General features: G+C 41.8%; 1 protein-coding gene across 1 annotated transcript in view; it reads right to left on the bottom strand.

Annotated features, from left to right (window-relative positions):
- The window catches only part of xdh (xanthine dehydrogenase), a 47,980-nt gene that overhangs the window by 29,648 nt on the left and 3,332 nt on the right, over positions 1–15,000 (bottom strand). Inside the window, exons 3-9 of the mRNA XM_031319832.2 lie at positions 13,322–13,418; positions 13,110–13,218; positions 11,776–11,902; positions 9,503–9,564; positions 8,477–8,569; positions 8,155–8,235; positions 5,504–5,648 (exon numbers count right to left, since the gene is read on the bottom strand). Coding sequence (XP_031175692.2) covers positions 5,504–5,648; positions 8,155–8,235; positions 8,477–8,569; positions 9,503–9,564; positions 11,776–11,902; positions 13,110–13,218; positions 13,322–13,418 — 714 coding nt within the window. The remainder of the gene's footprint in view (positions 1–5,503; positions 5,649–8,154; positions 8,236–8,476; positions 8,570–9,502; positions 9,565–11,775; positions 11,903–13,109; positions 13,219–13,321; positions 13,419–15,000) is intronic.

The raw sequence follows: 15,000 nt of genomic DNA, 5'->3' as shown, positions 1-15,000 counted from the left end.
TGAACTGTCATTGATTAGTTCTAACCATCAGACTGTGTTAACACACACTAACATGTTAGCCTGGGAGAGTATTTTTAGCTTAATTTGTTTAATTTTTTAATTTAATCCCAGCAGTAGATCTAAAATACATTCTACACAAAATATAAAAACTCATCTCCCCATCTCATCACACTTTCACACTGACAACTTTCCCTAATTATTCATATTTAAGCAAACATGAATTTTTATATTTATTTGATGTTGTTCTTATTTATATGTAACTTAGTATATATGCAGCAACAGTTTCCGTACCATGTGGAGCAGCTGGACTGGAGATGGTTGGTGATGGCCCAGCTCTCTGCTTTCCCTTTCACTGTCTGAGCCCTGCACGCTATCTCGTCTCTCTCTTCCTCCCTCCTCATCTTGGTGATGCTCTCCCTCCATCTCTTCACCGCTGTGGTGTTCTCCACCTCCTCCTGTCCCCGGTCGCCTCGGCCTTGTATTCTCTCTCTGTCACCTTTCTGTTGCCCTTTTCTCTCCACCTCGTCTTCGTCTTCTCTCTCTCCTTCCACCTCATCTTCGTCTTCTCTCTCTCCTTCCACCTCATCTTCATCTTCTCTCTCTCCTTCCACCTCGTCTTCGTCTTCTCTCTCTCCTTCCACCTCGTCTTCGTCTTCTCTCTCTCCTTCCACCTCATCTTCATCTTCTCTCTCTCCTTCCACCTCGTCTTCGTCTTCTCTCTCTCCTTCCACCTCATCTTCGTCTTCTCTCTCTCCGTCCACCTCATCTTCATCTTCTCTCTCTCCTTCCACCTCATCTTCGTCTTCTCTCTCTCCGTCCACCTCATCTTCTCTCTCTCCTTCCACCTCATCTTCATCTTCTCTCTCTCCTTCCACCTCATCTTCTCTCTCTCCTTCCACCTCATCTTCATCTTCTCTCTCTCCTTCCACCTCATCTTCTCTCTCTCCTTCCACCTCATCTTCATCTTCTCTCTCTCCTTCCACCTCATCTTCATCTTCTCTCTCTCCTTCCACCTCATCTTCTCTCTCTCCTTCCACCTCATCTTCATCTTCTCTCTCTCCTTCCACCTCATCTTCATCTTCTCTCTCTCCTTCCACCTCATCTTCATCTTCTCTCTCTCCTTCCACCTCATCTTCGTCTTCTCTCTCTCCTTCCACCTCATCTTCTCCGTCTACCTTGCTCAGTTGTTTTCTATTTCTCTCGCCTTTCTCTTTGGTGAGAAAAAACTACATATGCTACCTTTCCTCTTCATTTCTGTGAGATTAAAAGTAATTTTCCCTGACAGACGTTGAATCAACATTAGCTTTTGTAGCCGACTTTACACAGAACAAACGTCAGACCTAACTAACATTACCGTATTTTTCGGACTATAAGTCGCTCCGGAGTATAAGTCGCATCAGTCAAAAAATGCGTCATGAAGAGGAAAAAAACATATATAAGTCGCACTGGACTATAAGTCGCATTTATTTAGAAATTGATTTCACAAAATCCAAGATCAAGAACAGACATTTAATCTGGAAAGGCAAGTTATTCAACTACACAGTAACAAGATTCCGTAGTTTTCACAGCAGTATTGCTGTATACTGAACAAATGACTACTGCATATATGTATACAGTATGTTGCTGTAGATTTTCACGCGATCATGGCAAAAATGCTGTAGAATACGAGATTACAGTAAATACAATTATCCTGTGAATAATATTACAGTAATTTTGAGCGGGATCTATCGGACTTCCACAGCCAAGCCACGCAGCCGGAAAGTTCTTCAGAGATTGCACTAGAGTATGTAAGTAGCCTCTTCCTCACTTTGGTGACAGTTAGTAAGTTATAAGGCATTAATAAGCTAAGAGTATTGGACCATGGATTTTATTAATTTATAACATAATAATATACAACATTAGACTTGATTAATATAGCTAGATTTTTTAAAATTAGTTTGAATCATGACTGTGTGCTTGTGTAGCCAGCTAGCTAATGTTAGCAAACACATTAGCTCCACTTACTCCTGCTAGCACCCGAGATTTGATATATTTTGTGTGTGTGTGATGTGTGTTGATCATGTATTCGTGTAAGTCGAAAATCTATCAGTACTACCCACTAGCTAACTAGCCCCATTCACTCGCTCACTTTGTGTGTCAGTACACAGTATCTGTCTGTTTGAGGTGTGTGTTTTGGAGAGCTAGCTAGTTTCCTAATTTTAACATACTTTAATCGTTTTTCTCCATCTTTCCCCCTTGCTAGGTTCCACTAGAGATAACGACACTACAGGCTGTTTGAAAGACAACACTGACTCAGGTAATTTTCACACAACACAGTTGAAAACTAGTCATGGGGTTTAAGTGCAAGCACTGTTTTGTCTCTACAGACACAATCCCTGCTGCATAAAACACGTGAAAGTGCATAGAAACCGTGCAAATGTAAATTTTCCTTGTGGTGTTGCAAAATGTCCTTGTAACCTTAAGTCAGTGTGCGCATTACAGAATCACATGTACAAAAAGCAAGTCTTGCCTTATAGTTGCATACTTTCTAACAACGTTTTGTGTTTATTATACTGCTGAAGCACAGATTTCCCTGCCTAGCACTCCGAGGCTAATCATGCTTGGAGGCAGCCAAGTCCCTTGAATTTGTCCAACGGTAAGAGCTTTTTGACTATTTTTTTTATTTATATATTTCTATTTTCACTATGTTCATTACAGTCTTCTTGCTACCACTCTCATAGTGCAGACTCAGTACTGGATTAATATATGGGACTACTGTTGTGTGGTGATAAAGTAGCAAAAATACTGATGTATATCTTTTTTTTTTCTTTTTTTACAGCTTTTTTGTCCGGATAAATCCAGAACAGAGTAAATGTGCTGCTAAATTCCAGACCAGCAAGAGTACGGGAAAGAAGGTTCAACGGAAAAACCAGTCCCTGAATCAACATGTCGCCGCTCTAATCCAGGACTTCATTGAATATGACTGGCAGAATACCTAGAGCATGCCGGGTAAGACCCCTTTATGAAGTGAACTTTGAAGTATTCCCTTTGCCTTAATATCCTCCAACAATGTATTTGTGTACCTTCATTTATTACATTACATTTATCATATTCTTATTAATTCATGTGTTTTTTTAATGTTTCATGCATTCAGATTTTACGTTTCTTTGCATTGGAGAGTAAATTAGTGGACTCTTTCATGAGAAAGTCATTAGTCTTGCTCATTATACATTTCTACATCAGCATCTAATTCCTTTTTACCTTTTTTTCCATTGCAGTAAAGAAGACGTCCACTCCACTCAGGCTCCATTTCCATACACACACACATTGATAGATGCTGGGGTGGAGTTCTTGTTCTTGTGGTAGGACTTCACTACAACATATGCGCACATTCTCTCTCTCTCTCTCCATGTCTCTCTCTCTCTTTGTCTCTCTCTCTCCATGTCTCTCTCTCTCTCTCTCACTCACTCACACACACACATTGACTCTCTTACACACATGTATTTGCCCACATGGATTCTCTATCCCTTCCTCTCTGACTAGCACATCACACATGTACACGCACAGAGACATGGACACAAACACACACACTACTCTGTCACACATGCACGTTCTCTCTCTACCTCCCTCGCACATACTTCTGTCTAACTACAACATGTATATGATATGTTGGGTTTTACTGTTTGTTTTTACTAATACTAGTAGAGTATGATACATTGATAGACCATGCTTTTCATATCTATGTCTATATGTCATATCCTGTATATCTGAGAATGTGAACGGTTGGATGAAGTTTTAATGTTTGTTTTTATGAATTCTAATAGTTGAATAAAGTTTTTAAACCTCACTTTCTGCTTGGGTCCAAATGTATGCTCTGTTCTTATTTATTGATAATATTACTGTCTGCCATTGGCCAGATTCCTCAGCCAGCTAGGTGTTTAGGTATTTCACAGTATGTCATTATTTCTATTTTATTATACGGCTCTTCACAATGCTATTATAACACTCCATTGACTTGAATGGGATTTCAAGTCCACTGGCCCGTCAGGGTCTGGTGGCCCTGACGGGATTTATTCTCCCGATAATGACCGGCGTTCTATACATTATCCCTTATGTATTAAAACAAAATATAACATAAATTAAAATAAATGAAATAATATATTACATTTAAAATATAATACTGTAAATATAATACAGTAATAATACTGTAAATAATTATAATACTGTAATTATTTTACAGTATTAAAATGTATGCAGTAATATCTACTACAGTAGTCTAATATGTACTGTGATTAAAAGTGCAGTACTGTGATTATTACCGTAAATACAGTTACAGTACATTTCTATGTACTGTGATTAGATGTACAGTAAGCATACTGTAGAATATATTACAGCAACTTACTAGCTAATTGCTGCCAGCTAGTTGCTGTAGATTTCACAGTTTTCTTCTTACAGTGACACAGTAGCACACAGAACAAGGGGCTGAATACGGTAGGTGTCCGGTATGTTAACGTAACACATTAACAGTTATTCAACTATACAACAGAATACAGAACAACTACCAGGGCGTGGAGACGTAACTCCACCGTTGACGTGCATCTACATCTGTGGACTCGTTCCTCCAGCTCTGGCCATCTTGCTTTCAGCGCGCGACTAGCTTTCTTTGTTTCCTTCATTGCAGTAAGAGTCACCTTTTCGCCAGTCTCTCACAAGTTTCTCTCTCACTCCAAACTTTCTTTCTGCTGCTCGATTACCGTTTTCGGCTGCATATTTTACTACCTGCAGTCACCTGCAGTTTCTTTTCTTTCTCAGTTGTCTTTAGGAGCAGCATATAGTTGTCACAAGCCTAGAGCGCCCTCTGGCGGCTTTAGACGGTAATGTTTTCAGCATGAAATAACATTTAAAAACGTGAAATTATAAATATTTTGATATATAAGTCGCACCTGACTATAAGTCGCAGGACCAGCCAAAGTATGAAAAAAAGTGCGACTTATAGTCCGGAAAATACGGTATATGTATAGTTAGCGAAATAACGTTCTTCAACCTGATTTTTATCATCTCAAAATCAGCATCGCAACTATGCTAGCACTGTTCTTTTGTTATAATTTCATTTCTTGATAGATAGTTAATCCGTTTTGACCTCTTTCCTCCTGTGTCTCCTTTCCTCGTGACTCCTGGCTCCCTCGCTTCGCGCCGCTCAGTTTTCCAAACACATCAGGCTCTTGCCGCTCTGGCGTCATCTCGTGCTGCATTCACTGCAGTCGGACATTGGAGATTCACGCTCATAAATTGTCAAATTGGCCATAACTTTTAATTCGTTGCTGCCAACTGGGGTGGCATAGGGTGGCCAAAATGCTGGACCCCACCAGTTTAAAGGTCTGTTTGAGGGTTAAGAGGGGGCTAGGGAATGCATTATGTCAACGACGGGTCCCCACAAAGATAGTGAAACAAACATGTGTGTGTGTGTGTGTCTGTGTGTGTGTATGAATGTGTGCGTTTGTGCGTTTGTGAGCGACAGACTGACCCACTTCCGTGTTCCCGACCACCACTCTGGCGTCCGGATGTTTCCATTTCAGACGCAGGAACTCGTCCAGGCTGGCGGGCTGCAGCCACGTCGCCCTGTCGCCGTGGAAACGCAGCGAGGCCGACCCCTGACCTTTGGTGAGAGACTAGAAAACAACATTTAAACTTTATTTTGCATTCTTTAAATTATATCGGGCAGGGACTACACACTTCAGTATCCTAAAAATAAGACTTCTTTTGAGGATTTAGATGCATTCTTCCCCCATATTATTTAACGCTTCCAAGACTTTTTTTAGGCTTTAAATTCCTATTTTTGCCTACTTTTGTTGATGCTTTTTAGGTGCTTTTTTAGGCTTTTTTTTTAGGCTTTAAACGCCTATTTTATCCCACTTTTCTTGATGCTTTCAAGGCTTTTTTCAAGTTTTTTTTCAAGGTTTTTTGAGGCCTTTTTGAGGCTTTAGACGCCTATTTTTTCTACTTTTCTTGATGCTTTTTAGGTGCTTTTTTATGCTTTCAAGGCGTTTTTTTAGGCTTTTTTTTAGGCTTTAAATGGCTATTTTATCCCACTTTTCTTGATGCTTTTTAGGTGCTTTTTTTTGACGCTTTCAAGACTTTTTTTAGGCTTTTTTTAGGCTTTAAATGGCTATTTTATCCCACTTTTCTTGATGCTTTTTTAACGCTTTCAAGACTTCTTTTAGGCTTTTTTTTGAGGCTTTAAACGCCTATTTTATCCCACTTTTCTTGATGCTTTCAAGGCTTTTTTCAAGTTTTTTTTCAAGGTTTTTTGAGGCCTTTTCGGGGCTTTAGACGCCTATTTTTTCCTACTTTTCTTGATGCTTTTTAGGTGCTTTTTGACGCTTTCAAGGCTTTTTTTAAGCTTTTTTTTAGGCTTTAAACGCCTATTTTTTCCCACTTTTCTTGACGCTTTCAAGGCTTTTTTTCCGCTATGATATAACTGCTTAACAATAAGAAAAGAAGGCTGTATGGTTTAGTGCTGGATGCAGGTTATGGTTCATAAAAGGGACCTAAATGCACCGTTCACCTCACACTATATTCGACTCTACGCTGATGATTTCCTGGTTTATAACAACTAACTTTTGACACTTTTTAAAAATCCTTTCAACGCTTTTAAAGGCTTTTTTCAAGGCTTAAGACACCTTTTATTCCACTTTTATGACGCTGTTTTTAGCGCTTTCAAGGCGTTTTTTAGGCTTTAGACGCCTATTTTATCCCACTTTTCTTGACGCTTTTAGGTGCTTTCTTTTCGCGCTTTCAAGGATTTTTTCAAGTTTTTTTTCAAGGTTTTTTGAGGCCTTTTGGGGGCTTTAGACACCTATTTTTATCCCACTTTTCTTGATGCTTTTTAGGTGCTTTTTTATGCATTCAAGACTTTTTTTAGGCTTTTTTTTTGAGGCTTTAAACGCCTATTTTTTCCTACTTTTCTTGATGCTTTCAAGGCTTTTTCCAAGGTTTTTTTCAAGGCTTAAGATGCCATTTTTTCCACCTTTTTTGACGCTGTTTTTCGCGCTTTCAAGGCTTTTTTCAATTTTATTTCAAGGTTTTTTGAGGCCTTTTTGGGGCTTTAGGCGCCTATTTTTTCCTACTTTTCTTGATGCTTTTTAGGTGCTTTTTGACGCTTTCAAGGCGTTTTTTTAGGCTTTTTTGAGGCTTTAAACGCCTATTTTATCCCACTTTTCTTGACGCTTTTTTTATGCTTTCAAGACTTTTTTTAAGCTTTTTTTTAGGCTTTAAACGCCTATTTTTTCCTACTTTTCTTGATGCTTTCAAGGCTTTTTTTCCGCTATGATATAACTGCTTAACAATAAGAAAAGAAGGCTGTATGGTTTAGTACTGGATGCAGGTTATGGTTCATAAAAGGGACCTAAATGCACCGTTCACCTCACACTATATTCGACTCTACGCTGATGATTTCCTGGTTTATAACAACTAACTTTTGACACTTTTTTAAAATCCTTTCAACGCTTTTCAAGGCTTTTTTCAAGGCTTAAGATGCCATTTTTTCCACCTTTGTTGACGCTGTTTTTCGCGCTTTCAAGGCTTTTTTCAAGTTTTTTTTCAAGGTTTTTTGAGGCCTTTTTGGGGCTTTAGACGCCTATTTTTTCCTACTTTTCTTGATGCTTTTTAGGTGCTTTTTGGCGCTTTCAAGGCGTTTTTTTAGGCTTTTTTTTAGGCTTTAAACGCCTATTTTTTCCCACTTTTCTTGACGCTTTCAAGGCTTTTTTCCGCTATGATATAACTGCTTAACAATAAGAAAAGAAGGCTGTATGGTTTAGTGCTGGATGCAGGTTATGGTTCATAAAAGGGACCTAAATGCACCGTTCACCTCACACTATATTCGACTCTACGCTGATGATTTCCTGGTTTATAACAACTAACTTTTGACACTTTTTAAAAATCCTTTCAACGCTTTTAAAGGCTTTTTTCAAGGCTTAAGACACCTTTTATTCCACTTTTATGATGCTGTTTTTAGCGCTTTCAAGGCTTTTTTCAAGTTTTTTTTCAAGGTTTTTTTAGGCCTTTTTTAGGCTTTAGACGCCTATTTTTTCCTACTTTTCTTGATGCTTTTAGGTGCTTTTTTGAATGCTTTTTTAAGGCTTTTTTCAAGGCTTTTTTGTGTGTTAAGTTGTTTACCATGAGTTCAGGAGGGAAGATGATTTCCTGTGTCGGGTCAAAGGGTGCAAAGTCCGCAGCGTTGAATAAAGATGGTGATTCCTGCACAGAAACAAACACACAGTTTACATTAAATATTCTAAACATAAGGGTCTTAAAAGTATTGAATTTCCTTCACAAATGTCTTGGATCCTGTCTTGTCCTTTCATGGGATTAGATAAAAACATTGACAAAAAAGTGTTAAAGCAAAAAAAAGTTTAAAAAGCGTCACACAAACGTCCCAAAAAAACGTCCGTAAAGACATTGAAAAAACATAAACCACCAATAGATAATTCAGACTTACATCATCGTCTTCCTCTAAAGGTTTCTCAGCTGTGTTCCCATTGGCCAGACAGCAGCCGTTGTCCCGCCCCCTGCCACCGCAGCACCCGCCCTCCTGGAAGGAAAACACACACACACATTTAATTTGTGTGTGTGTGTGTTCGTGTGTTCGTGTGTGTGTGTGTGTGTGTGTGCGTGTGTGTGTGTGTGTCTCCGTTTGTGTGTGTGTGTGTGTATGTGTGTGTGTGTGTGTGTGTCTCCGTTTGTGTGTGTGTGTCTATGTGTGTATTTGTGTGTGTGTGTCTATGTGTGTCTGTCTGTGTGTGTATCTGTGTGTGTCTCTGTATGTGTGTCTGTGTGTGTGTGTCTGTGTGTGTGTGTGTGTGTGTGTCTCTGTGTGTGTCTCTGTGTGTGTGTGTGTCTGTGTGTGTGTGTGTGTGTGTGTGTGTGTGTGTGTGTGTCTGTGTGTGTGTGTGTGTGTGTGTGTGTGTGTGTGTGTGTGTCTGTGTGTCTGTCTGTGTGTGTCTCTGTGTGTCTGTGTGTGTGTGTGTGTGTCTGTGTGTGTGTCTGTCTGTGTGTGTGTGTGTGTGTGTGTGTGTGTGTGTGTGTGTGTGTGTCTATGTGTCTGTGTGTGTGTATGTGTGTCTGTGTATGTGTGTGTGTGTGTGTCTGTCTGTCTGTCTGTGTGTGTCTCTATGTGTGTGTGTGTGTGTGTGTGTGTGTGTGTGTGTGTGTGTGTCTGTGTGTGTGTGTGTGTGTGTGTCTGTCTGTCTGTCTGTCTGTCTGTCTGTGTGTGTGTGTGTCTGTCTGTCTGTCTGTCTGTCTGTGTGTGTGTGTGTGTCTGTGTGTGTGTGTGTGTGTGTGTGTGTGTGTATGTGTGTGTGTGTGTGTGTGTGTCTGTCTGTCTGTCTGTCTGTGTGTGTGTGTGTGTGTGTGTGTCTGTGTGTGTGTGTGTGTGTGTGTGTCTGTCTGTCTGTGTGTGTCTCTATGTGTGTGTGTGTGTGTGTGTGTGTGTGTGTGTGTGTGTGTGTATGTGTGTGTGTCTCACCACAGTGAAAGTCTTGTATCCTTCAAGTATGGGTCTGTATCCGGTGCAACGGCACAGATTCCCTGAAAAAAGAAAAAGGTGTTTTGATGCGTTATTTGTCTGTCTGTCTGTCTGTCTGTCTGTCTGTCTGTCTGTCTGTCTGTCTGTGCGTGCGTGCGTGCGTGCGTGCGCGTGTGTGTGCGTGTGTGTGTAGTGAAGTGAACACGCTCTTTCCTACGGTTGTTGAAAGTTGCACAATAACCGATTTTCATCAAACAGGTATCCCACTTGCTGTATTTCTTGTGGTTAAAATATTAAACACTGCATTACAACACGGTTGTTATGTTTCAGGCGTCTCATAAGTGAAGTGAAAGGTCAGTTTCTATGACTGATGGGAACAACAATCTTTGAAATTGCTCCAGTATAAAAATAGTATATCCAGTAAAAAAAAATTAATTATAACTATCTCGTGGCCTCAAGATAAGTGTATATAAAAGGAGAATGCACAATGGAGCAGCTTTTCTCCCCAAAGCAGAGAGTGCAGAGAGTTTCTCCTAAAACCCAACCTCCGCCATCCTGTTATTGTGGCGCGTCCCCCGCGGCCGTCTCCTGGCACGTAAGGCGCCCTTTCCCCGTTATGTTTCTCCTAAACCCAACCTCCGCCATCCCGTTATTGTGGCGCGTCCCCAGCGGGCCGCCTTGCGGCCGCCTCCCAGCTTACAAAGCATCATTTTTGGCCGTTTCCCAGCCGTCTCCCGGCGTCCTTTCCCCGAGAAAATAACGTGACATTTACACAAACTGCCGTGAGACTGCATATCCATAGTCCTTTATAATTCTTCTTCATATTTTATAGCCTATATTTATACTTTTTACATGTATATACTCTATTTACCAACTTCTATTATTATTTATATTCCTTTAAATGTCTTGATGCACTCTCTGCTTTGGGGAGAAAAGCTGCTCCATTGTGCATTCTCCTTTTATATACACTTATCTTGAGGCCACGAGATACTATCTTGAGGCCACGAGTTACTATCTTGAGGCCACGAGTTACTATCTTGAGGCCACGAGATACTATCTTGAGGCCACGAGTTACTATCTTGAGGCCACGAGTTACTATCTTGAGGCCACGAGATACTATCTTGAGGCCACGAGTTACTATCTTGAGGCCACGAGATACTATCTTGAGGCCACGAGTTACTATCTTGAGGCCACGAGTTACTATCTTGAGGCCACGAGATACTATCTTGAGGAGATATTTATAATTAATTTTTTTTTTTTACAAAGTGGGACCAGGGGGGCTCCGTAGCAATCGGCACAATGACTATTATCCCCCATACTTATTCTTCATCTTCCGCCACATTTTTTGTCCCACTACTAGTCACGGAGCGTTGCCAACACATACACATAAATACATCAAAACGTGTGTAATGATCAGGAATGGTGTGCTATGACTTTTCTAAGAGATTTGTAGCGCGGTTTTCACGAAATTGGCAAAAAACGGCGTGAAATTTCCCATAGACTTTAATGGAAAATCGTCAGGAAATCGCTTAACATAGCTCAAAACAACCCCTCTTTGGGGCCACGCTGTATCGCCATACTTTAATGTAGAAAAATAATTAAAAGTTTAAACCGAAGACAACACTTTGGCGTTTCTTGGGCTGAATGGGCTTTCTAATATCAAGCACGGTTTCTACCAAATCACAGTTTATGTATCGTCCAGTTTTCAGACCGTTTCAGATTTTCCAATGTGTGTGTATGGGGCCGGAATGTTGAGAGCTAGAGGGGAGGACAGAGGGAGGAGCTGCAGTACGATTCCCTAAATTTTTTCCTAACAAATTGCTCTCTCCCCTACAGTTTGCACTCTTCATACATCATGGTTGGTCAAAATGTAGAAAATGTTGTGCCGGTCACAGACATGTAACTATGGCAACCACCAGACCTAAACTGTTGGCTCTGTTCATACCAACTGCAGAAAAAAATGTCTGGAAGGACGCAGACGGTTCCCTGTTTGTTACCTGCTCTGTGTCACCACAAACATATCAACCACATCAATGCGTTCGCCAGACCTTTATCTCTCTTGTGATAATAATATTTTTGCCGTTTAGACCCACGGTTTTTGAATTACAGAACAAACTTGAGAGGTATAATTATCATTAAATGGACATGTTTGCGCCCATCTTAGACACTGTCTCCCAGTTATTCGGATGTGCACCAAGTATTAGGCACACTGTCAAAATTTATTGCAGAATTTTCTAGTTCAAAGATTAGGCAAGATGGCGTGAGGGCGTTACCGTGGAAGGCTTCTTCCACGTCGGCCATTTTGGGAGTGGCGTTGTTCCTCAGCAGAGCGTACATGGACATGACGATCCCCGGAGTACAGAAACCACACTGGGAGCCGTGAGATCTCGCTATTCGCTCCTGGAGATAAAAACACACGTTGTTAATCATAAATCGTAAGAAACGTTCACATGTAGACGTTGTTAGAGGTTGTTAGAAGCATGATGCGTGCTGATTGGCTCTCTGACTCTGATGAGATTAACTCATTAGGGATTAAACTTTGGTTTTGAATGACGAGGCATATTTCAATACTTTAGAGGCAATTCTGTCAGTGCCTACACGCACGCACACACGCATGCACACACACACAAGCATGCACGCACACACGCGCAGACACATACGCACGCACACATGTACACACACACACAGACACACACACACACACGCAGGCAGACACACACACACACACACACGCACACACAGACACACACACGCAGGCAGACACACACGCACACACAGACAGACACACACACACACACACAAGCATGCACGCACGCACGTACGCAGGCAGACACACACACAAGCACGCACACACGCATGCACACACACAAGCATGCACGCACACACACACGTACGCAGGCAGACACACACACAAGCACGCACACACGCATGCACACACACACACAAGCATGCACGCACACACGCGCAGACACATACGCACGCACGCACACATGTACACACACACAGACACACACACACACAGACAGACACACACACACACACACACACAGGCAGACACACACGCACGCACACAGGCAGGCAGACACACACATAAGCACGCACGCACACATGTACACACAGACACACACACACACACACACACGCAGGCAGACACACACACACACACACACACACACACACACACACACAGGCAGACACACACATAAGCACGCACACACGCACGTACGCAGGCAGACACACACAAGCATGCACGCACACACAGACATACACACAGAGACACACACACACACACACACACACAGGCAGACACACACGCACGCACACAGGCAGGCAGACACACACATAAGCACGCACGCACACATGTACACACAGACACACACACACACACACATACACACGCAGGCAGACACACACACAGGCAGACACACACACACACAGACACACAGACATGCACACACACACACACACACACACACACACACAGAGTTAAACTGTGTCATTGCGTGGAAGATGGATTAGATTCGAGGGCAGCAGAAACACATCAAGGCCCGTGGACCACATACGGCCGTATATCATAACTCAAGTTTTTGATGTGGTTGTGTCTCACCTGTACAGGATGTAGTTTTCTCGCCACGCTGCCAATGCCTTCAACAGTTGTCACGGCGACCAGGTGTAGGGAACAGAGGGGGGCGAGGCAGGCGTTGACAGCGTAGTGACTGAACATTAAGTTAAAGGCCGATTATTGCAGAGGGAAGCACATGACTTAACACACACACACACACACACACACACACACACACACTTGGTTTTAAAGGATACAGCAGCTGTTGAGTGTGTGTTTGGTATCTGGACAGCATGACGGTGCAGGCTCCACATCCTCCTTCAGCACAACCCAGTTTAGTTCCTGTTAGACCCACTGAACGAACACACACACACACACACACACACACACAATCATTGACATCGATGCATGTTCACCTTAGAGTCCGTCACGCTCTCAGAAACTCTCTGACCTCCAGACCTTTAAAACTAAACTGTCTGTTACTGTAGATGAGTAAATGATAATATAAGACAAACTCCACCAGACTCCATGTAAATAATCAGGACTTTTAGCGTGTATAGAGCCAGCATATTTCCACCAGACTCCATGTAAATAATCAGTACTTTTATCATCGTAAAACAAACTTCATTCAAAGTGGACAGAAACTAAATAAAACTATCAAAAGCTGTCTTGGTTCATCTTTCCACTGTTCCAACAATCACCACTCTGGTTTGGTTGGAATAAACCCTTAATTCACCCATTTACATGTAGAGATATGCTGGCTCTATACACGCTAAAAGTCCTGATTATTTACATGGAGTCTGGTGGAGATATGCTGGCTCTATACACGCTAAAAGTCCTGATTATTTACATGGAGTCTGGTGGAAATATGCTGGCTCTATACACGCTAAAAGTCCTGATTATTTACATGGAGTCTGGTGGAAATATGCTGGCTCTATACACGCTAAAAGTCCTGATTATTTACATGGAGTCTGGTGGAAATATGCTGGCTCTATACATGCTAAAAGTCCTGATTATTTACATGGAGTCTGGTGGGTTTGGTGATGGTGATTTCAGGGCTGTTTCATGTTAAACTAAAAGGATCTTACTCTTTAACTAAAAGGTCTATCTCTGTAGGGCTCCATCCCATAATGTTGTCAGACACTTAGAATAATAATCTGAGTCTGTCAGCAGCAACAACAGAACTTCTAGTGGACGGAAACTGCTGCTAAGATACGTCACACTACCAAACTTTGACCGGCTGATTGTAATCTAGAGACGGTCGCTGACCTCGGAGCCAATCTAGTAGCTTTTGGTTTACATACGACAGAGCTGTGTCTGCAGCTCACTTCCTTGTTTTTGCTTTTGTCATTGTGTCAGAGAGTATTTTTGCTGATCTATGGATATGACTAATCTCATAACGATCATATAATAATATAAAATAAGAAGTGAAAGTTTTAGGGAGTTGTGAAACGGGAAACCTGACCGGGATGTCGCAACCAACACTAACAGACAGAGTAACAGGTCTGCACGTGATAATATATATTATTATATATTAATATTATTATTATCTCTGTGTGTGTGTGTGTGTGTGTGTGTCTGTGTGTGTGTGTGTGTGTGTGTGTGTGTCTCTGTGTGTGTGTGTGTGTGTGTGTGTGTGTGTGTCTGTGTGTGTCTGTGTCTGTGTCTCTGTGTGTGTGTGTGTGTGTGTGTGTGTGTGTGTGTGTGTGTCTGTGTCTCTGTGTGTGTGTGTGTGTGTGTGTGTGTGTGTCTGTGTGTGTGTGTGTGTGTCTATGTGTCTGTCTGTGTGTGTGTGTGTGTGTGTGTGTGTGTGTGTCTGTGTGTGTGTGTGTCTGTCTGTGTGTGTGTGTGTGTGTGTGTGTGTGTGTGTGTGTGTCTGTGTGTGTGTGTGTGTGTGTGTGTGTGTGTGTGTGTGTGTGTGTGTGTGTCTGTGTGT

Source organism: Sander lucioperca, chromosome 24 (assembly GCF_008315115.2).
Source record: "Sander lucioperca isolate FBNREF2018 chromosome 24, SLUC_FBN_1.2, whole genome shotgun sequence".
In the NCBI taxonomy this organism is placed as follows: domain Eukaryota; kingdom Metazoa; phylum Chordata; class Actinopteri; order Perciformes; family Percidae; genus Sander; species Sander lucioperca.
Note: the sequence above shows the minus strand (reverse complement) of the source record. Positions and strands in the feature narration are given on the sequence as shown.